This window comes from Artemia sp. Qi Xiang Cuo, chromosome 7, assembly GCF_049724085.1.
Source record: "Artemia sp. Qi Xiang Cuo chromosome 7, ASM4972408v1, whole genome shotgun sequence".
NCBI lineage: Eukaryota > Metazoa > Arthropoda > Branchiopoda > Anostraca > Artemiidae > Artemia > Artemia sp. Qi Xiang Cuo.
The window spans coordinates 68,640,684-68,665,695 of record NC_142800.1 but is presented as its reverse complement, the minus strand read 5'-3'; the positions used below and the strand labels follow the sequence as shown (position 1 = coordinate 68,665,695).

The following is a 25,012-nucleotide window of genomic DNA, read 5'->3' as shown; positions in this document are numbered from 1 at the left end:
TAATTTTTCTAGTGTTTTATCGAGGTTTGTCTTGTCAGTGTTACCTCTTTGGATGTTTCAAAGTGCATTTCGTGATATTTTCGCTTGAAACGTATGACTTGGGATATTTTTGTAGTATTGTATCGTGATTTATCTTGTCAGTGTTACCTCTGTTGATGTTTCAAAGTGCATTTTGGAACTTTTCCGTTTTATAACGCATGTCTTAGGATATTTTTGTACTGCTGTATCGTGGTTAGTCTTGTCAGTGTTACCCCTGTTGATGTTTCAAAGTAAATTTTTGGATTTTTTTCGTTTGAAATATATGACTTGGGATTGTTTAAGTGTCGTGTCGTGGTTTATCTTGTCAATGTTCCTCGGTTAATGTTTCAAAGTGCGTTTTGGAATTTTTTTGCTTGAAACTTATGACTTAGGATATTTTCTTAGTGTTTTGTCGTGGCTTATCTTGTCAGTGTTACCTCAGTTGATGTTTCAAAGTGCTCTTTTGAATTTTTATTTTGTTTTTAAACGTATGACTTAGGATATCTTTGTAGTATTGCGTCGTGGTTTATCTTGTTAAAGTTTACTCTATTGATATTTCAAAGTGCACTTAGATATTCTATTATTTGAAACGTATGACGCAGGATATTTTTGAAGTGTCAAGTCGTGATGTAACTTGTCAGTGTTACCTGTGTTGATGTTTCAAAGTGTATTTTGGAACATTTTCAGTTGAAAGGTATGACTTAGGATATTTTACTAGTGTTTTGCCGTGGTCTTATCTTGTCATATTTATTGAATGAAGTATTAATTTGTGTGGTAAGTTGGATTGAAGGCCTTTGCTTACTTGTCGTCATATAGTTTAAAAGAATTTTATGGTCTGTTGATTAGCGGTCATTTTTTTTAATTTTTACTCTTCTTATTCGGAGGAAATAAAAAGTTTGAATTTTGTTGAATTGAATCTTTAGCTGAAGGACGTCGGAGTTGGAACTGGCACATTGAAAATATCTGGAGCTATGGAACTTGTTGGAATTTGATTTTTCTCTTCATGAAATCTTTCCTCCAAACTATACTGATTTTTTTCACGGAACTTCTTGTGTGCTGCTTTATGTTCATGGAAGTTGTTGAATGCTGTTTTTGTTCGTGAAACTCATTGCATGTTCGTTTGAACTTTATGACTTCGGGTAATTCTGAGTGTTGAGTCGTGGTTTTATCTTGTCAGTGTTACCTGGTGTTTCAAAGTGCATTTTGATTTTTTTTTCGTTTGAAACGTATGACATAGGATATTTATCTAGTGATGTGTTGAGGCAACAGTGTTACCTCTGTTGATGTTCCGAAGCGTATTTTCGATTTTTTTCGTTTTGAAATGTTTGATTTCGAACATTTTTGTAGCACTGCGTTGTGGCTTACCTTGTTAGCTAACATAGAAAATAGCTGTGAAACAGAAATAACAGTATAATTTTAAAATCTAGGGGGAGAATTCGATTGGCTCCCTCTGGGTTGTTCTATACCCAAGTGTTGTCCTAAACAAAACAGATATAAATAAAATAAGAGTTATAGTAAAATACGACTTTTAGAATTGAAATTAAAACATTCACAGAATCTTTAAATGTAATAAAATCTTGAAAAACAAATCTTTAATTTGTTTTAAGTGTAATAAAGTTAAAGTTAAATTAAAATAAAGTTGTTGCAGAAGTTTCACTCTCGTAGGTTCTGAATTTTTTTTAACGTTGTTTCTAACGCTTAATACTCTTTAGTAAATATACTCTTCAGTCTAGGGTTAATCTAAAGCTGAAATTTCGGAAGGATAACTATCTTTCGGGAAGCTATGATGGTCATAGACTCCAGGATAAGAATCAGTATATTCCTGAATCTGGAACATCCAGAAGAGAATCTCGATATCACAGGATAGATAGATATATAGATAGATAGATATATAGATAGATAGATAAATAGATATTTATTGCAATAAAAGCCACTCTGGGCCATGACAAAAAAAAGGAAAATCACACAAAATAATAGCACATGATTAAAACACTCATAGCAGAGTATGGTAGCCTACATAACAATAACGACGCAAAATTACAAAACATTACTAAAACCTAATAAAGCACACAATACCATTAAACTAACATAAATAGATAAATGTATTTACATCTATCAAGGGCCATTACTACAAAAATAACAAACAAGAAAACAACTTACACACATACAACAATACTTTCCACACTCAGCCCACCCCCTTTACAAAAATCTATCTCTATGTGACATACCCAATTTTATATACTTTGCTATCATTCTTATTGTCCCATAATTTTTTGATCCCATTACTGAAACCAGCTACTCACTTGTCCCCACATTAACAAAAATAATTCTTTCCTTAAATCCTTTAATTCGGGACAAAGGGTCATGAAGTGAAGCAGATACTCACCATTTTCTCCGCACAAAGGGCATGAGTAAGGACCGTCCTTTACCCTTGCCCTCCCTAAATATTTCCTCCTTTCTCCAAGTGCTAGAAAATTACCCCTCCCTGATATATACCACTTAATTTCTTCACTATGTAAACCCGCTTTAAAATAATTATCATATCCCCAATAGGGATATCCCTAGAAATAGGGATAGATGGTATCCTAGCCTAGATAAATTTGGTGTAGGAAAAGAAAACAGTAATGGCTACAGACTGATGCAATTTTGCAGGTATGACATTGTAGTTACAACTAATACAGTGTTTGGTCATAAAATGGCCCATAAGTTTACGTGGTATTCAAGTGATGGTAGTATATCAAACTTTATTGATTATGTAATAGTTAATCAAAGACTGGCAGGATCAATACAAGATACTAGGGTATATAGGAAGGCTGTTATTGATATTAAAAGTAAAGATCACAATCTAGTAATGTCTAGGGTTAATTTGAAGCTGAAATTTCGCAAGGGTAACTACCTCCCGGGAAGTTCTGATGTTTTTAGACTCCAGGTTGAGAATTTGAAAGAAACTTTCCAGGAACAATTGAATATTAACTGAGAGAGTTTAAAATTTGTCAATGTAGAAAATGGATGGAATATTTTTTGGAAAGCAATTTGTGAAGTTGCTGATAGTTTCTTAAGGAAGAAAGTTAGAAACGCAGCTAGGAATATTAGTGAAAAAGCTGTATGTTTAATAGATTATGTTTATGTTTAATAGAGAGGAGAAGGGACATGTACAAGAATTATCCGAGTGAAAGATCTTATGAAAACAAATGAAATATAAAGAAGCGGAAAAAACATTAAGATATGAAGTATGGAGATGTGAAGTGGAGGTTATGGGTAATATTTCGGAGGATCTGGAAGATGCAACTAGATGGAATAATAGTAAAATATTTTACTGGCATGTTAACACATTGAGAGGGAGTATTTAACTGGGACTTATCCCAGTTAAAGATAGGAACGGGACTACAATAAGTAATAAGGACAAATATAACGAGAGACGGGCAAAAGATTTTGGCAATGTGAAAAAAACGTTATAGAGTTCAGGAAAAGACAGAAAAAAGAATAAAAAAGTTTTTGTCACTTTGGATGGGAAGAAAGATCTATTTTTTGAGGAAGACTTAGTGACAGTTCTAAAAGTATTAAAAATAACAAGGCCGCTGGTGCTGATAGTTTTGTAAATGAGGTATTTAAACTTGGTGGTTATAAAGTCAGAAAAAAAAAATATTCAAGATTATTGATATAATTTTTGATAAGGCCTAGCGATTTCAGGAAAACTTTAATTAAACCCCTCTATAATAATGGTGATAAGAGTGAGTGTCGTAATTATAGAGGTATTAGCTTGGTTATTGTTGGATATATGGTGATACTTTTTAGACTTAAAGATGCTGAAGGCCAAGTCTTAAGAGAAGAACAGTTTGCTTTTAGGAAAGAAACAGGATATATCAATCATATTTTTATTCTTAGATTAATAACCAAGAAGTGCCTGAGTCATCAAACCCCTTTAGTCCTCAGTTTTATAGATTATGAGCAAGCGTTTGATTCAGCTGATTGAAGTACTTTAGCAAAGGTCCCAATCTTGTATGGTATACTAGGAAAATACATTAAAGTAATTAGTGCTACAGACGAGAATAGCATTGCTGCTGTTAAGGTAGGAAAAGCGATTAGTAGCTGGTTTGTATTAAGCCAGAAGTTAAGTGGGGCTATGTCATATCCCCATCTACATGGATTATTTAACTAATAATCCATAATTTGTCCGACAGAACACAGAAATTACAATAAAAGAAAACGAAACCAATTGGGAAAATAAATTACTCCTATACTTAGATTCTGCTGAGGATTCCCAGGAGTAGGAAGCATGAAATTATGTGATATAGACTTTGTTTACTCGGGCAGGAAAGATGGGATACATAGACAGGGAGTAGGGCTCATGATGAATAAAGAAGCTGCTAAGTCTTGTTTAGGCAGGGAAGATATTAAAAATAAAATACTAATTGCTCATTTTTGACTAAAAAGTTCAGGGCATCAGTTACAGAAGTATATGCCCCTTTAGAACCGACTAAAGTAGATACAAGTGAATCAGATGAATTTTACTTACAGTTTCAGGAGCGAATAGACAGGGTTTCAGGTAGAAATATGATGTTTTTACTAGGAAATTTTAATGCCCAGGTCGGTAGAAATAGGGATAGATGGTATCCTAGACTAGGAAAATTTGGTGGAGGAAAAGAAAAAGTAATAGATACAGACTTTTGCAATTTTGTAAGTATAACAATCTAGTTATAACCAATACTGTGTTTGGTCATAAAATGGCTCATAAGTTAACATGGTATTCACGTGGTGGTAAGACAGTAAACCTTATTGTTTATGTTATAGTAAACTGATGACTGGCAGGATCAATACATGTTACTAGGGTATATAGGAGTGATGTTATTTATGTCAAAAGTAAAGATCACCATCTATTTGTGTCTAGGGTTAATTTAAAGCTGAAATTTTGGAAGGGTAACTACCTCCTGGGAAGTTAAGATGCTGGTCGACTCCAGGATGAGAATTTGAGAGAAATTTTCCAGGAACAGTTGAATACTAAAATTGAGAGTTTAAAATTTGGCAATGTAGAAGATTGTTGGAATAATTTTAGAAAAACAATTTGTGAAGTAGCTGAAGAGGTCTTAGGGAAGAAAGCTAGGACTGCAGCCAAGAACATTAGTGAAAAATCTTTATGATTAATAGAAAGGAGAAGGGACTTGCACAAGAACTATTTGAGTGATAGATCATATGAAAACAAAAGGAATGTATAGAAACTGGAGAAAGCATTAAAATATGAACTAAGAAGGGATGAAGTGGAGGCCATGGATACAGTTTCCGAGGATCTGGAAGATTCAGCGAGATGGCATAATAGTAAAATATTGTACTGGCAAAATAATAAATTAAGAGGGAGTAGTCAATCCGGACTTGCCCAAGTTAAAGATAGGAACGGGGCCACAACTAGTGATAAGGAAAGAGCTGAAGAGAGATGGGCAGAACATTTTGAGAATATGCTAAGCCAAGATAGAGTTACAGGGATAGATATAAAGGAGAATAAAAAAGTTTGTGATACCTTGGATGTGAAGGAAGATTTGTTTTGTAAGGAAGAATTAGGGACAGCACTAAAAGGATTAAGACACAATAAGACTCCAGGTGCTGATAGTGTTGTAAATGAGTTTCTCAAATATTGTGGCTCTGAGATCAGAAATAAGTTACTGAAGATTATGAATATGATTATTAAAAAAGGGCAAGTACCTAAAGATTTTAGGAAAACCTTAATTAGGACACTTTATAAGAAAGGTGATAAGAGTGAGTGTGGTAAGTAAGGAGGTATTAGTCTGATCTCTGTAGGTAGCAAATTACTTACTAATATGATACTTTTTAGACTGAGAGGTGCTGTAGACAAAGTTTTAAGAGAAGAACAGTGCAGTTTTAAAAGAGGTAGAGGATGTGTCGACCAAATTTTCACTCTTAGGGTAATAATTGAGAAGTGCCACAGTTGTCAAACACCTTTGTTCCTCAGTTTTATAGATTATGAGCAAGCGTTCGATTCTGTTGATAGAAGTGCTTTCACAAAGGTTTTATCCTTGTGTGGTATTCCAGACAAATACATCAAGGTGATTAGTTCTATGTATGAGAATAACTCTTCCGCGGTTAAGGTAGGAAATGAGGTTAGCAGCTGGTTTTGATTTAAATCAGTAGTTAAACAGGGTTGTGTTCTATCCACCTTTATATGGATTATTTTGATGACCTTGTCTTAAGGAGCTCTGGAAAGGCAATGGGAGACCTTGGAATCAAATGGGGAGGAAAAAGTCTCCTGGGCTTTGCTCCTGGATTATGCCGAGGATTTAAGCATCCTAACTGAAAGTGTGAGCGAAATGAATGAGATTTTAGAGGTTTTGCGAGTTCAGGGAACTAGAATAGGTTTGAAAATTAATGATAAGAAGACTAAGCACCTAAGGCTAGGAATGAGTGAAAATAAATGGTGACGTTGGGTAACGAAAAGATTAGTCAGCTGGGCAGCTTAACTGGGCACCTTGGTAGTCTTATTAGTAAAGACGGTGGGTTCAGTAAAGATGTTAAAAGTACAATAGCCAAGGCTCAAGGTGTTGTTTCACAGTTAAAAAAAAGTTTGGAAGAATAGGAAGATAAGTCCGCAAACCATGAATAGAATGCTACAGTGATGACAGTGGTCAAATATGCCTCTGAAGCATGAGCGCTCCAAAACGCGGATGCAGATTTGCTAGATGTTTTCCAGAGATATTGCTTACGTATTGTTCTGGGTACCCGCCTTACTAACTGTATTTCAAACAGTGGACTTGACTTTGCCTTAGGTCTCCTGCCGGGTGCTACTCAGCGTAGTGGGTGACGTCTGCCTCCTCCATCCACTTTGGTCCATTGCAAGTAGACCTCGGCACCGCGCTGATAAGGGAAGACCGGTGGCGGCGAGGCCAAAAATAGCAGAGGCGGCACACCGCCGGCGCACCGCCGGCACGCCATCGATGATTTTTTCGTGCCTCCAATGGTGAGATGTCTGTGGCGTGCCGCCGGTGCGATCAATGTTTACCGCAAACATTAATGTTTTCATCAGTCTTGCTCAAATCCTAGCTAAAATTTACAAATGATTCGGGCCTATTCGTGAGTTAAAAACGTCGCAAGTCGATGACTGGACGCTGGTTTTCTTCGTTATTCATCAAGAGAAGTAGAAATCTGGTAGAAACGAAATGGCTGTGGCGTTTCAGAACCCTTGTATAATAGTTGAAATAATAGATAATAGATTCGCCGTGGCATTCAATAAGATCCAAGGAATCTAATTAAAAGAGAGTACACACAAATCGGATCGGATTTTTATGCTGATTTCAAATATATAAATCAAGTTCATCAAGTTTAGTATTACCCATAAAAAGTTACAAGCCTGAGAATATTTGCCTCATTTTCGACAAAAGGGGGAAACACCCCCTAAAGTCATAGAATCCTAATGAAAATCACATCATCAGATTCAGCGTATCAGATAACTCTATTTTAGAGTTATCTGAGATTTAAAGATCCTATATGCAAAAATGAGGATTTTTTTCTGCCAGAAGAAACATCACGGATGCGTTTTTATTTGTCAGTTTGTTTTCTTCCCAGGGGTGATCGTATCAACCCAGTGGTTTTAAAATATCACTAGAGGGCTCACTCGAACGAAAATCAATAATTCTAGTCCCCTTTTTAAGTGACCAAAAAATTGGAGGGCACCTAGGCCCCCTCCCAGGCTCATTTTCTTCCAAGTCACTGGAGCAAAATTTTGAGGTAGCCATTTGGTTCAGCATAGTCGAAAAATCCAATAACTATGTCTTTAGGTGTAAAATGACCCGCCAAATTCCCCGTCGGAAGGGCTCCAAGTTGTGAACTTTGCCCATTCTTTACATATAGTATTTGTTAGTGAGAAGTATACAGCCATTTTTTAGGGGGTGGGGGTGGGGTGGGCTTGGGGTGGATTTCTAAAGGGAGAATCTTTCTTTGGGTGAGAAATTTTGACGAGTGAAAATTTTAGGGGAAATGTAACACTGGGGAGTTTTGACAGAATTTCTATACGAAATTCTTTTTAAGTTTCTTATATTCTCTTTTCCAAATTTTTTAAATGAAGATGTTCCACGGAGATTATCAGGGGGCATTTTTTCTCACGTTTTGTTTTCTGGGAAATAATTTCTATGGAAGGGGGATTTTCTTGAGTGACCGAGAAACCGATTGTAGATTAAAGTCTTATTCCAATGGGAAAATACTATGGAGAATTTTTAAGGGTGAATTTTTAAGGGTCCACAAGCAGTTTTACAGAAAGGGGGGAATCTCAGCGAGGAAGGAACTGTCTGAAGGGACTTTGACGGGGGGTGCACTATACGTTGGAAGAAATTTCCACAGAGGATTTCCGTGAGGGGGAGGGGTATATTTCATAGAAGGTGAGTCTCAGTTACCGGCATTATATGAAAAACGAACAGAAATTATTCCATATATGAGGGGTTGCCCCCCCCCTCATAACTTATTCTTTACGCTAAAGTTTGACTGTTTATTAAAATTGAAACACAGGGGCTGTTTAATAAGAATAGGAAGCTTTTTTGAAAGTGGCAACAGCTTTAGCGTAAAGAGCAAGGTATTGAGAAGGGGCAACCCTGCATATCCAGAATAAATCTGCCTAAACTATTATGCAAATTGTGTTTTAATTTTTCATGCACGGTGAGCCAAAATCGAACCTGCATTAGTAGAAAAACGTTCAGAAATTAAATAAAAAAACAAGAATTTCTTAAGTGAAAGTAAGGAGCGATATCAAAACTTAAAACTAACAGCAATTATTCCGTACCTAAAAGGGTTGTCCCCTCCTTAACACCCCACTCTTTACGCTAAAGTTTGACTCTTTGTCACCACTACTTTTTAAAACAATAAATAAACTTTAGTGTAAAGAGCGAGACATTGAGGAGGGGACAGCCCCTTTCATATACGGATTAATTGCTGTTTGTTTTAAGTTTTAATGTCGCTCCTTACTTTCAATTAAACAAACTTGTTTTTTTTATTTAAATTCAAAAAGACGATACTTTTGTCAACGTATGAAGAACCGTGTATATTGCAATTGTATGTGTCTGGTTTATATGCTAAGTTACAAAAGAGACGAAAATTAGCGAACAAGATAGTAGTGAAAAATTATGGTATACAAAGTAATATTTGGCAGGGATAGTTACTAGTGATAAATCACTAGGGGTGGCACCATGATTGGGTGATTTTTGCGGATTAAGGGAACCAAATTTTTTTTTTTGGTGGGGGTGACATGTAGATTTTCGAGAAAATTCCTGAATTCGGGGATAGTGCAAGCCCTGCATGATTTCTAGTGAGGAAAATCAAAATACTTAACCACACGAGAAACAAAAAGCTCCGACTTTGCGGTTGACGCAATAAAAATTGCCGCAAAATTACTTCAATGTCAACCGGACACTGCCGCCTCTGCCGGCGGTGGCGCGAGTGTGGCGCACCGGCGGCGTTGCAACACTTCGTTGGCGGTCAACAGACCTGAACTGGGAAACTGGCTGCGAGGCCCCCTTGAACAATTTATAAGATTTTATTGCACACACGTGCATATTACGAAGTAATATGCACGTAAAATTTAAGTAAATCAGGTAAAATTTAAGTAAATCAAGTAAAATTTAAGAATCAGGAAATCGAGAGACATCCCTATCAAGGAAAATAAACTAGCAAGTAATTATTTTAATTTTAGTAGTTTAAATATTGGATTATCTACGTTTTTCAACAAAGGGGCAAAATGTTTAAAAATATGTGTTTTATTATATCCTTAATGAGCTCTCCAGTACTACAGACAATAAAAATCAAACCAGTATCAATAAACATATGAGAAAAAAGGAAGAGACCATATTTAATTTAGCTGCAAGTCTGCATTCATGAACACCACGTAATTTTCCTTTGAGAAAATATTGATAGAACTTTGGAAATGAAATATCAATGCGAAGCGCCAAATTTCATAATCAAATGTCATCACGTTATGGCATTGTTCAAATAAAAATTATATTTAACTTGATTATCGTCGTGGAAGTTCAGAAATTAAATAAAAATTAAGTTTTTTTTCTGAAAGTAAGGAGTGACATTAAAACTTAAAATTAACAGCAATTATTCCGTATATGAAAGGGGTTGTCCCATCCTTGACGCCTTGCTCTTTACACTAAAGTTTGACTCTTTCTCACCACTACTTTTTAAAACAATAAATAAACTTTAGCGTAGAGCGAGGCGTTAAGGAGGGGACAGTCCCTTTCATATACGAAATAATTGCTGATCGTTTTAAGTTTTGATGTCGCTCCTTACTGTCAGTTAAAAAAAACTTGCTTTTTTATTTAATTTCATAAAGACAATACTTTTGTCAACATATGAATAACCGTGTATAGGCTACTGCAATTGCATATGTCTGGTTTATGTGCTAAGTAACACAAGAGACGAAAATTAACGAATAAGATAGTAGTGACGAATTATGGTATACAAAGTAATATTTGGCATGGATAGTTACTAGAGATAAATCACTAGGAGTGGCACCGTGACTGGGTGATTTTTGGGGATTCGGGGAACCAATTTATTTTTCGTGGTGACGCATAGATTTTCGAGAATATCCCCGAATTCAGGGATAGTGCAAGCCCTGCTTGATTTATAATCAGGAAAATCGAAACACTTAACTATGCGAGAAAAAAGCTCCGACTTTGCGGTTGACACAATAAAGAATTGCCGCAAATTAATTCAAAGTCAACCGAACGCCACCGCCTCTGCCGGCGGCGTTGCGAAACTTCGGTGGCGGTCAACCGGGCCTCTCGTTGGTGAAGTTCGGTCTATGTGCCGACGTGGTGCCGTGGTCGAATTGCAAGGGTTTGTGCGCTTCACTTGGTCTGATATTTCCCATCGCTAGAAACTCGGATACGCTGTCGGAAAATCGCATCTTTGGTCGGCCGCGAGGTCATTTCCAATCGGCTTTGACAGGGTCATAGTCGAAAATCATCTTTGCATGTAAGTGCGGGGCATTCGAAGTAGTTGTCCAAACCACTGTAAGGTACGCTCGGCTGCTTGGTTAGTAAAACGGGACTGTTTGGTGAAATACAGCAGCTTCTCATTACTCATGAACTTGACCCACCATAGACCTTTTATCCTTCTCAGACTCTTCGACTTGAATATGTCAATGGCCATTAGGGTTTACTGTTTACTGTTTATTTGATTAATTCAACATAACAAAAAACATATACCCCCAACAGAGAGCAAAGCTCGTAAAATTGGGTAAAAAACAAAAAAAAACAAAACAAAAAAAAAACATTTTCTCATCATAACAAAAGAGAGAAAGAAAAGAAAAGAAAAGAAAAAAAAAAAACCTGGTTAAATAAAAAAACAAAAACATAACAAACAAAAAGAAAACAAACGCTGGACAAGTGAGGCACGGAAGGCTATCCCAACATGGGTAACAAATATAAACAAAAAAGATAATAATAATAATAAAAAAAATTTCTATTCCACCATCACAGGTCAATACATAATTTTAATATTTTCTTCCTTAGAACTGATATTTGCCGAAATGATGCCTCAATTTGAATTCTATCTTTCAGCCTATATTTATTTGAAATAAATGGTATTTGGTATCTAATTGAAAATCTAGATCTTTCACAATTAACAAAGGGAATTCGATATGTTCCAGAACACCTAAGAGCCGAAGGAGGGGGCAGAATCAACAGAGATTTTTCATAAAAATAACTACTAGGATCTTGTATTTTAAAATGCCATATTGATATATTAAGTTCTCTTATATGTTTCAGATCTAATAAATTCAAGAAAAGAAATAACGTTTCATTTTCCGATGCATCTCTAAGTTTTGATGGACGATGTAAAAAATTTCCAAGTATTCTCACTGCTTTATTTTGAAGGATCTGTAGGGGTTTTATATGCGTCCAAAAAGTATTTAAATAAATAATTGTGCAATAATTTAAATAAGGAGCAATCAAAGAATGATAAATTATTTTTAAAATTGAAAATGGAAAAACATGTTGTAAACGATACATAGACCCAATATTTTGCGAAAGTTTCACCCTTAAATGATCAATATGAGTTTGAAATGACAAAAGGGGATCAATAAAAACTCCTAAATAACGATACGATTGAACTCTACGTATTTTATGCTCACCAACTTGAAGCTCCTGACATGAAATTTTTTTAGTAGCACGTTTTGAATGACCAAAAACCATAAATTCAGTCTTCTTAAAATTCGGTCCTAAATAATTAGAAACAAACCATCGATTAACTGAACTAACAGTGTTAAACAAATTTTGAATTAATGTAGATGAATCCTTCGCTTTAACAGAAACAGCTGTGTCATCTGCAAATAAAATTGCAAGACCATTATTTCCCTGCAAACATCGTGTAAGATCATTAATATACATCAAAAATAAAAGCGGACCTAATACCGATCCTTGTGGGACACCAATATCTTCAAGATCATTTAAACTAGACAAATGTCCATCAACATCTACCACGATTTTACGTCCATAAAGGTATGATCTTATTATATCTAGTCCTTTCCCTCTTATACCGGAATTTTCCATTTTATCAAAAAGAATTTCATGGTTTAAAGTGTCAAATGCTTTTTTAACATCATAAAAAACAGTAGATACATGATAATTACTATCTAAGCAGTCATTTATTGCTAATACAAGAGATGCAACTGCTTGTTCCGTCGAATGGCCTGCCCTAAATCCAAACTGATATTTGGTAAAAAAAAATTATTTTATCTAGGTAATTAGTAATCCTTCCTTTTAAAATTTTTTCCAATACTTTAGACAATGGTGATAAAATTGCAATAGGACGATAATTATTTGTATCAGATTTATCTCCTTTTTTATGTAATGGTATTACACGTGCAATTTTCCATCTTTTAGGAAATTCACCTGAGAAAATACATAAATTTAAAATATGAAGCAATGGTTCAAAAATTACACCTGCAATATTTTTTAGCAAATTAGTTGAAAGTTCATCATATCCCAATGAATTACCATTTTTTAAATTCTTAATGACCTTTTGAAATTCTGCAAAAGTAACCGGGGCCATAAATATGCTCGTATCTTCAGTGGGCGGTAGATATTTTTTATGCGACCTTGGGGAATAAAGGTCAACTTCTCCTGAAACAACAGATGATCCAATACTAGCAAAATATTCACTAAACTTCTTAGCAACAGCTTGTGGTCCTCTAAATTCTTTACCATTAATATCAAATAACACTTCAGGGTGTAACAACTTTTTATTTCTTCCAATTTTATCATTAATCAAACTCCAAGTTTTTCTAGGGGAATCTGAATTTCGAAAAGATTTTTCATAATAAAGTCTTTCACTTAATCTAAGGATCCTTACCAGCATATTCTTATAATTTTTAAAACGCGTGATATTTATTTCCGTGGGATATTTTATTCTAATTTTATATAAACGATTTTTCTCATTAATAGATCTCAAAAGTGATTCATTTATCCAAGGTTTTTTTGGGGTAAGTTTCTTTCCTCTCGGGCTCTTATATGGGCAAAAAAGATCAAACTTTTCATTCATAATATAATAAAATTTATCTAATGATTGGTTCGGATCCTTCTCATCAATTACAGGACTCCAATCAACATCACCAAGCCCTTCTTTTAACCTCAACACATTTTTATGTGAAAAATCTCTACGCTTGGTTTGATTTTTTTTATTATGCGGAAAATTTATAAGAAAATCAGACATAATTATACAGTGGTCAGATGAATCATCAGGAATAATAAATGTATTAACAGCACTATAAGGTGAAAAAATATTATTAATAAGTGAAAATGATGTATCAGCTATTCTAGAGGGCACAAAACATACGGGGTTTAGTCCATAAGATAGTGGGCCCTCCAAAAACTGCAAAATATTTCTATCTATTCTATTCTGATCTGCAGATAGGAGTTTCATTAAATCAATATTAAAATCACCCATAACTAAATAAGGAGTATTAAAACTAGCTAATTTATCCAACATACTTTCAAAATGATTTTTAAATTCTATCTGGCTGGATGACGGAGTACGGTAAATAACTGCAATTAAAACCTTCCGATTATTTTGAAAAGAGCATTCAACTACACAAGATGCAAAAATCATTTCAATATTCATTGGCAAAAAATCAATCCTTATACGTGCTGGTATGCAATTTTTAATCAAAACACCTAGACCCCCTTGTTTTTGTCTTTTCCGACCGATGTTAAAAAATTGGTAATCTTTTACATGTATATTTTCAATTTAAAAATCATCTAAAAAAGTTTCACATAGTCCTAATATATATTTATCTGAATACGACAAAAAAGTTTCAATCACATCCTGCGCAGTCCTCCAACCCCGGCAATTCCAAAACGACATCCTACTTGTATTTACATTTTTTCTTACCAGCTCATTCATAAATATATATTGATTTTTTGGGATATCAAAATTACTAGAAGTATCTTCATCATCACCAGCTACAATAGTTTGAAAAATTGACTGAAATGAAAGAGAATTCCGCTCAAATTCTTTTAACCTTGATGATGGAATTTTACGATTATCTCTATCCATTATTAAATAAAAAAAACAAGTTTTTTAAACTGAAAGTAAGGAGCGACATTAAAACTTAAAACGAACAGAAATTATTCCGCATATGGAAGGGACTGTCCCCTCCTCAAAGCCTCGCTCTTTACGCTAAAGTATGACTGTCTCACAACTTTACTTTTTAAAACAATAAAAAACTTTAGTGTAAAGAGCGAGGCGTTGAGGAGGGGACAGCCCCTTTCATATACGGATTAATTTCTGGTCGTTTTAAGTTTTAATGTCGCTCCTTACTTTCAGTTAAAAGGAACTTGTTTTTTTTATTTAATTTCTGATCGTTTTTTAGTTAATGCAGCTTTTATTTGCATAAAAATTTTACTTTTCTTTTGCTAAGTGAATGTCTTTACAAATTAACTTACGTAACTAACTTCTATATTCGTATATTTTTCTTCTGGCAAAAATTCAAAGTTGCAGATTTTTGCAGATATGAGCTTGAAACCTATGTAATAGGGTTTTCTGATACGCTGAATCTAACGTTGTGATTTTCATTAAAATTCTTTCACTTGTAGGGGATGTTTCCCCCTCTTTAAAAAATCGAGTAAATTTCCTCAGGCTTGTTGCCTTTGATGAGTAATACTAAACTTAATAAAATTTATATATTTAGAATCATCATTATAAACACATTCTTTTGATATATTTATTGACATCAAAATTCCGTTTTTAAAAGTTTCGATTACTATTGATCCGTATCGCTTGTTTTTTTATTGTTTATTTTATTACGTATATTTTATTACGTATATGAGGGGGTTCTGCCCTTAGTCAATACCACGCTCTTTACGTTAAAAATTAAAAAAAATTTGATTCACAAACCCCTGAATCACAAAGGCCGTTTAATTAGAATAGATGCTCTTTTGAAAGCACTAAAAAAAAAACTGTAGCGTAAAGAGCGAGGTATTGACTTGGGGGAGAACCCCCTCACATACGTTATAATTTCTGTTCGTTTTAAGTTCTAATATTCCTTCTTACATTTCAGTTGAAAAAACTTGGTTTTTTTTTTTATTTAATTTCTTTTAGTTTCTTAAATAATGATTGGAAATCCGGTGCCCCCGTCCTAGCCCTGTCTCTTACCCCACACAAACCTCAGCCCCGAACCTCTACGCCAGCGTCCCGCGCTCCGCTAGCCCCCCCCCCTCCACAAAAAATCCTTCCTGAAAATGGTTGTATACTTCCCAATAACCAATAAATAATGCTGGCAATTCCGGCGCCCCCTGCATGGCGATTTCCCTTCCCCCAGGAAAACGTCCTTCATGAACAGATCCTCCAACCTAACCCCCGACCCCCCCTTCCCTCCCACTAGCAGAAAAAAAACCTCCTGAAAACTTCTGTATACTTCCCAATAACCAATACTATATGTTAACATTGAGTAAAGTTCATAACTTTCAGCCCTCCCTCTGGGTACTTCGGGGGATTAAGTCATCCCAAAAGACATATTTATCATATTTTCGACCATGCTGAACAAAATGGCTATCTCAAAATTTGATCAGGTGACTTTGGTAAAAAAATAAGCGTGGGAGGGGGTCTAATTACCTTCCATTTTTTTTGTCAATGAAACAGTGCATTTAAAATTTTAATATCCATTAGAATTAATCATACTACTATTTGCTAGAACGAATGGTTTGATACGATCATCCATGGGGAAAAAAAAAACAAACAAACAAACAAACAAACAAACAAACAAACAAATAAACACGCATCCGTGATCTTTCTTCTGGCAAAAATTGCAAAAATCCACATTTTTGTAGATAGGAGCTTGAAACCTTTACATTAGGGTTCTCTGATACGCTGAATATGATGGTGTGATTTTCATTAAGGTTCTATAACTTTTAGGGGTCTTTCCCCCTTTTTTTGAAAATCAGCCAAATTTTCTCAGGCGCGTAACTTTTGATGGGTAGCTCTAAGCTTGATGAAAGTTATATATTTGAAATCAGCATTGAAATCTGATTCTTTTGATATATCTATTGGCATCAAAAACCCGTTTTCTAGAGTTTCGGTTACCATTGAGCCGGGTCGCTCCTTACTTACAGTTCGTTACCACGAACTGTTTGATTGAGTAAAGTTCATAACTTTCAGCCCTCCCCCTGGGGACTTTGGGGGATCAAGTCATCTTAAAAGACATTTTTATCATATTTTCGACCATGCTGAACAAAATGGATATCTCAATATTTTCATCGGGTGACTTTGGGAAAAAAATGAGTGTGGGAGGGGGCCTAGTTGCCCTCCATTTTTTTTGGTTACTTAAAAAGGGCACTAGAACTTTTAATTTCCGTTCCAATGAGCCCTCCCACTATATTCTAGGACCACTGGGTCTATACAATCACCCCTGGGGAAAAAAAAAAAACAAAAAAAAACAAACAAACAACCAAATAAACACGCATCCGTGATCTTTCTTCTGGCAAAAAATGGAAAATTCCACATTTTTGTAGATAGGAGCTTGAAACCTCTACAGTAGGGTTCTCTGATACGCTGAATATGATGGTGTGATTTTCATTAAGGTTCTATAACTGTTAGGGGGTCTTTCCCCCTTTTTTCGAAAATAAGCCAAATTTTCTCAGGCACGTAACTTTTGATGGGTAAGATTAAACTTAATGAAACTTATATATTTGAAATCAGAATTAAAATCTGATTCTTTTGACGTATCTTTTGGTATCAAAATCCCCTTTTTTAGAGTTTCGGTTACCATTGAGCCGGGTCGCTCCTTACTTACAGTTCGTTACCACGAACTGTTTGATCAAATATTAATCCCACGTTAAGAGAAGCCACACCATGCCCCAAAAGACCAGCAAACCATAATAAAAAATAACAATTAAAAAAAAAAAAAAAAATAATCTACATTCCAGTTAGTTTTACCTAAGTAATACTAATATTCTCAAAATTTAATTTAACCTATATTTGGCTATAAACAAAAATAAAAAAGGAAAGAATAAAAAAAAAAAAAAAATAATAATAATAATACACCTTATATAAACTAAACATAAAAAAAACACTTTCAATTTAAATGTTTTCATTCATATTACTTGGGCACATGAACTATTACTGCAACCCACGACATTACGACATTTGAACATCGACAGGGAATATAACAGGCACTTCCCTTCGGGCGATGGAAAATTTTTTATGAAAATCGTCAATCTCCGGTATGGCTTCATTGAATGTGTATTTGGTAATCGAGCCGTCTGATCTTTTCACTAGCAGATTCGGCTGAAACCCCTTCGATATCCAGGCATCACATCCATGATCTTTTCGTAATTTGTCACGTCTCACTAGAAGCAGCTTTCGCACTTTACGGATTTCAGTTGGGACATCATCACTGATATACAGGTTGCTGTTGTTTCCAGGGAATGTCTTATCCTTAAGCTTGCTAGCGTTCTTCAATATGGCAAATTTATCGTCTTTTTTATTCAGTGTCACCTTCAAAAATTTACGTTTGCTATCATAATGAGTAACTGTGAAATTTACTTCGGGCATTTCCAGCCCGTGACGAACTACCTCTGTGAATAGAACTTGAGCGTGGTTATTATCCTTACAAGCTGCGTTCCATATGATGACATTATTTTCTAGCTTTGCAGCTTCCATTCTCACAACCCGAAACATATAATCTTCATTTTTCCTTCTTAATTCCATTATTTCATCCATGCAAGTTTTTATTTGCATTTTGAGGCTAGAGGTTTCATTCTCAATCTTTCCAATTTTCGATTCAGTATTGTTTATCTTATTAGTTTGTAGCGATTGTTCTTTTTCCAAGTTATCCACCCTTGCGGTAAGAGTTCCTAATTGATTGTTGATATTGTCCAACTTATTTCCATTTTCTTTCACAACATCAAGAATTTGCTTAAAATCCGCAGCTAGTATCGATATTTCCGGTTTCGAGCTAGAACTGAGTCCTGAGGTGTCAAATAAACTGTCCATGCCTTCTTGCTTAGCATTTTTCCTTTTACGTCCCATCTAATCACAAATATATCAATAATCCTTGATATAATATTGTCACATAAATTCACGCCACACAGAGGTCTTAACTACATCTTATTCTGACGAGAGCATTGAATGATGAATAATAATCCTTATTATTGGCAAACTGGAATACCTCACTTTGATATCTTATGAAATTAACTCAATTTAACAAAGTCAAAAGTTCAATTAATGCATTGGTCAGAAACTCCAGTCAATTCAATTTATCCAGTGACACATTCCACTAGGTTACAGATACTGAATAAATGTTTAAACAATTTATGATACGTAAAAGCGTTCTCACTATTTCATAACTACTGAAAGAATTCAGTGTCAAAAGAAATCAGAACAAAATCCTTTACCAACAACTAGTTCAAAACTGGGATTAATCCTTTTTAAAAGAATAGAAAGATCTTAACTGTTCAAAGACTGAATCAATACGGTTTTGCGGCTGATGCTTGCCAAGTCTCAGCTCTATAAGGCTTCACAGAACCGACGAGAGTGTTGAAAATTTGAATTTTGGTTGAACGTCTGATGTTCTGTTTTCGCCAAATATGACGGTTCAACCTGCCCATGGCAGAAGACTCCTTGGATAGCCTTGCTTGCAGCTCTGGGAGAAGGGAGCCATGTGAACGAATCGTGGATCCTAGGTAGGTAAAGTTTTGGACAACTTCTATGCTAGTTGTTTCTCCCAGACTGACTGGAGAAATCACAGCAGGAGAAGAAGGGTCTAAGGGCAATGTTTTCGTTTTGTTCCAGCTTATCTGCAGTCCAACAATTGTGGCCTCTTTTCGTAAGATTTGAAGCACTTCTAGCAACTGATCCTTGGAGTCCACTAGGATGGCCAAGTCGTTAGCAAATTCAGCATCTGAGCTGACGTGATCTCCAAACTTGAGTACAAATTTGAGACGTGAAGTCGTCTTTGTCATAACGTAGTCTATGGTGACATTGAGGAGCTCTGGGGCCACTGCACATCCTTGAAGCACCCCTCTCATGATTCAGAAGAATGGGCTGCAGCGGTCATCGACTTGAACACAGCTCCCTATGTTATGGTGTAAAGCTTTGAGGAGTCTACAGTATTTCTCGGGGAGGCCAGTCAGTGCTAAAATCTTCTAAAATGCCTCCCGGTCCACTGAGTCGAACGCAGCACGGAAGTTAACGAAAGCAAAAAAAATTTTCCGGTGGAACTCCGTGACTTTGTTTTATTATATTTCTAGTCGTGAAAATCGGATCAATGGTGGAACGGTCCGACATAAAAGCAGCCTGTTAAGATCGCTGAATCCCAGGAACTGTATTCCGACAACGATCCAGCAGGACCATTGAGAAAAATTTTCATGGGACTGACAGCAAAGTTATTTGACGGTAATTTGAACATTCCTTTATAGAGCCTTTCCTTTTCCATAAGGGGATGATAGCACCTTTCCGTCAATCTTCAGGAATTATTTCACTTTGCCAAATTGTGGAGAACAGAGTGTGGAGAAACAGGAGCAATGTAGGACCAGCATATTTCGGCAGTTCAGAGCTTAAGCCATAGATACGAGCAGCTTTTTTATTCTTGAGCCTTTTAATTACGTTTCCAATTTCTAAAGGGCTGAAAGGCTCATACAGGGGAACATTTCTTCAGTCCTTTGACTGGTAGATTGAATGGGACAGTTTTTTGGAGTAACAGACGGGCTAGTATTATTTAAAAGCGAGCAGAAGTGGTCCTTCCACCTCTAAAGAAAAGTGCCCTCAGCAGAGACAAGTGTCCAATCCAGGGATAGGACATGTCCCAATGTAGGAGTTTTATCTTCCGTAAGATCTCGGAGATGCTTGAAGAGGCTTACCACGTCTTTCTTTTTTGCTGCTAATTCAATTTCATCAGCTTTCCTTGTAACAAACTGAGTTCGATCCCGGTGAATGAGACGGTTTCGCATTCCTTTAAGCCTCAAAAAACTGACCATCTCCCCAAGGAGTTTTGCCCTCAATCTTTGCTCTATAACCTACAGTGTTTCATTTGTTAGCCAATATTTCTTTGGAAAACCTCTCCTGCCAGGCACCGATTGTGCTGCTTCACTTGTCTGTGATTTAAAATACTTCCAGGCGTCTTCAATGCTGCTAAGTGTGCCAAGGAGATCAAAGTGATTTGATACCTCAATACTATACTTCAGGCGAGTATTTGGCTCTGCACTTTCCCAATATATGCAGTAACTGGCCTTTCTTCTGATCGTTGTGCTTGAAGGTGGAGATGGATCTCAGCACACACAAGCCTGTGGTCTGCGTTCCCAAGCTCAGCTGATCTGTAAGTTCTGCAGTTCTACAGCGATGATCTCCAGCGTTTAGACATAATGACGTAGTCAATCGTCTTCTTTGTGCAACCGTCATTACTATACCATATGTACTGGTGGATGGTTTTACGTTGAAATTAAGTGTTTGCGAATGACTATTTCATGGGATCAGCATAGTACAATTAGGCGAAGGTCATTGTCGTTAAGTGGATCGGGAGAAACAGTGCCAATTGTGCCACGCCAAACGCCCAAATCATCACGCACTGTTGCGTTGAAGTCACCAAAAAGTACAGTTATATCGTGGGGTAAAACTGTCGTGAGACATCTGGTCAGAACAGAGTAGAACTGTTCCTTAATTGTAATGTCAGAATCATTGGTCGGGGCGTAGCAAACGACAATAGTCGTTTTACCATGTTTGTGTCCAAAGTGAGCCTTCATTAGTCTTTCTGATACGGCTTCATGCAAGAGTAATGCCTTTCTTGCGAGGCTATTTAGCGCAAGGGCAACACCATTCCTTCTCGTGATGCCTCCAGACCAGAGTAACGAGCGATTGTTGTCTATTTTCTCTTCTCCGCTTCCGATAAGACGGGTTTCTGTGAGACCAGCAATTGCCACTTTATTCTTATGGAGCTCTACGGAGATTAGGTTTTTTGATGCGTGTGCATTGACAGTAAAAACTTTCCAGGTGGCTATTCGAAGCCCCCTTTGGTCCAGGAAATTTAGTCTGTCAGTCTTTCTGACGTCGTAAGCATGTCTATTGACGCGTGATGGTCGAGATCTTAAAAGGAAGTAGTAGTAGTAGTAATAGTAGTAGTAGTAGTATTTAAGCATCCTAGATGAAAATGCAAGTAAAATGAATGAATTCTAGAGGTTTTTGAGTTCAGGGTGCAAGAATAGGTTTGAAAACTAATGTTAAGAAGACTAGGTCGCCAAGACTAAGCGGGCAGCTTAACTTACCTACATAATATTATTAGTACAGACGGTGGGTGCAGTGAACATGTTAAAAGTAGAATAGCCAGGGCCCAGGGTGTTTTTTCAAAGTTGAAAAAAGTTTGAAAGAATAGGAACTTTTCCACATCTTTTGATCTCGAACCAGTGCGGTTTCTGATGAAGAAAGCTATTTTCTGACAAAAAAAGAAGGATATCAGAATGTTCGTAGTAACGTACTGTAACTAATGAGCGACCCGGCTCAATAGTAACGAAACTCTAAAAAGCGATATTTTGATACCAATAGATAAATCAAAAGAATCAAATTTTATAATAAATTTAAGTATATAAGTTTTAAAAGGTTTAGTCTTACCCATCAAGAGTTACGCGCCTGGGAAAATTTTGCATTATTTTCAAAACAAATGGAAAACATCCCCTTAACGTTATAGAACTTTAATGAAAATCACACCATCAGATTCAGCGTATCAGATTTTTGCCAGAAGAAAGATCACGGATGTGTGTTTACTGTTTTTTTTTCGTTATTTATTTCCCTGGGCTTATCGTATCGACCCAGTAGTCCTAGAGTATCGCGGGAGAGCTCATTTCAACGCAAATTAAAAGTTCTTTTTAAGTGTCCTTTTAAGTGTCCTTTTTAAGTGACAACTAGGAATACTAGAGAAAAAATGAAGAGCAACTAGGCCCCCTCCCACGCACATTTTTTCCCAAAGTCACCCAATCAAAATTTTGAGATATCCATTTTATTCAGTATGGTCAAAATATCATAACTATATGTTTGAGGATGAATTAATGCCCCATAGTTTCCAGGGGAAGGGCTGCAAGTTATGAACTTCACCCAATGTTTGCATATATTATTGGTTATTGGGAAGTATATAGACGTTCTCAGGGGGATTTTGTTCTGGTATTGGGGAGGGGGCTCTAAGTGGAAGGATCTTTCCATGGAGGGCGTTTTCATGGGGGAATGGACATTGCTATGAAGAAGGCACTGGATTTCCCAGCATTATTTAAAAAAAGATCAGAAATTAAATAAAAAAAACGTTTTCAACTTGAAAACTTTTCAATATCAAAACTTTAAACGAATAGAAACTATTACGTATATGATAGTGTTTGCCCCCTAGTTAATACCTCGCTCATTACGCTAAAGCATTTTTAGTACTTTCATAGGAGCTATTTATTCTAATCAACGGCCTTTGTGATTAAGGGGTCATTCTTAAATAATTAGAAAAAATTCGAACTTTAGCGTAAAGAGCGAGGTAATGACTAGGGGGAGAACCCCCTAATATACGTAATAAAAATATACGAATAGAATTTTGTTACGTAAGTTAATTCGTAAGTTACGTACATTTATGACTAATAAAAACGTTCGTAAATAAAATTAAACAACTTTCGAGAAAGCGATTTAGCTAAAAAAAAAAGTAAAATAAATATACAAATTTTGATTTTTTCATTCATGTAAGGTGAGCCAAAATCAAAACTTGCATTAATGCAAAAACGTTCAGACATTAAATAAAAAAAACATGTTTTTCCTAACTGAAAGTAAGGAGCGACATTAAAACTTCAAACGAACAGAAATTATTCCATATATGAAAGGGGCTGTCCCCTCCTCAACGCCTCGCTCTTTACGCTAAAGTTTGACTCTGTCTCACAGCTTTATTTTTTAAAACAATAAAAAACTTTGGCGTAAAGAGCGAGGCATTGAGGAGGTGACAGCCCCTTTCATATACAGAATAATCTCTGTTCGTTTTAAGTTTTAATGTCGCTCCTTACCACAGTTCATATAATTATCCAGTATGATCATTCCCTATCTCACCCATTATAAAAACCCGGACCGGGGTGCGAGTGCTCCAGAGAACGTAGAAACATAAGCGGCATCAGATCTTTTCACGGGTAGACAAGTCAGACGCGAAACAATCGGAAACAAGTGAAAACCCGCTATTACGAATAATGCACTTTACGCGAAACAATCAGAAACAAGTGGAAACCCGCTATTAATAACTGCACGAAGAAGTGGGAGAAGCTTTTTGTTCGCACCGAGAACGAAGACCAGAAATGATCTGCAATAAGCTTACTGGATAATTATATGAACTGTGCTCCTTACTTTCAGTTAAAAAAAAATATGTTTTTTTTTATTTGAGAAAGAGCATGCAAAGAAGCATGACTTGGATCGGAAAAGTAAACTAAAAATTCTAAATTTCAGCACAAAAAAGCAAGTTTTAAGGATGAAAAAGCAATTTACATAAAACGTGTTCCTATTGGATTTAAGGCTCTATTTTCGTATAATGTTTTAGTATTCTTTTGTTTTAGAAACATTTAAGTTAGAATGGTTTTTTTTTAAATCTGAATTACTAAATTTTGACTATTTAGATTTCTAATTGTATGGCTGTTATTGGTAGTAAAGGCCATGAAGCTTAAATTTGCCACCCAGTGGACAATGATAACAGTCAGAAAACGAAAATCCTGGTTTATAGTTAAAGCTTATAGTAAAATTACACAGTTAGAAACATAGACAACAAATTGAAGGAAGGTAATGCTTACCTAGAAGCTTTAATTCTGCGGAGTGTCCCCAGGTTTTGTTTTTCAGCTTTACTAGTCTTCACAGCTTTGTTGATGTGCAGAATATAACCAGAACTAAATCAAAGTGCAGCAATCAATTTTTGTCTTGAAACTTCTTATCTTAATTATGCACCAATTTGAGTGGAATTACCTTGCATTTTTAACGATCAATGAAAAATTTAAGTTGTATTCAGGCTTATTTATGTATAGAAATAGGATAGAAGCTCTGTCTTTTTTGTTTATCAGTAGATTGATAAGCGTTTGCTACTCAGCGGTGCTTGTTGGTGCTTTGAATATTAGATTATAGTGCTGTCATCTATAGATAAATTTTCTTTCTTCTTCTTCTTTCTCTTTTTGAAGTACGCTTTGTTTCCGTTTTCTACGATAACGGCGACGCATTGGGTTCCACTTTTTTATCTACCTCTGTGGAACGTTGATGTCTTGATGTTTATGTTCGATGTTTATTAAATAAGAAAGGTCAAAATTCAATATCGAAGTTATGAAAACTTTATTTATTTATTTCTTAATCCTGATTTTATTGCCTATTAAATACCAAAGTAAAACAGCTTGATGCTTAGATAAATTAAGTGTTAATAAATTTAAAGATTATTTCAATTAAATTTTGCTTCTGTCACTTATTTTAAACGAAAAGAGCTTTAACAAAGTGTCTTGGATTTCAAAATCGTAAACTTCAACAGCCAAAA

The 25,012-nt window shown here is 35.7% G+C and overlaps 2 protein-coding genes across 4 annotated transcripts in view; both read right to left on the bottom strand.

The window, feature by feature from the left end:
- Window positions 1-24,516, bottom strand: part of LOC148950636 (xanthine dehydrogenase/oxidase-like) — a 354,380-nt gene extending 329,864 nt beyond the window's left edge. For all 3 annotated transcript variants that reach the window (XM_089092523.1, XM_089092525.1, XM_089092524.1), the window contains exon 1: window positions 24,291-24,516. The gene's annotated coding sequence lies outside the window, so the exon portion shown is untranslated. The remainder of the gene's footprint in view (window positions 1-24,290) is intronic.
- Window positions 20,979-25,012, bottom strand: part of LOC148950635 (protein CFDP2-like) — a 33,735-nt gene continuing 29,701 nt past the window's right edge. The window contains exon 3 of the mRNA XM_089091911.1: window positions 20,979-21,588. Within this exon, the coding sequence (XP_088948037.1) occupies window positions 20,979-21,588 (610 nt within the window). The remainder of the gene's footprint in view (window positions 21,589-25,012) is intronic.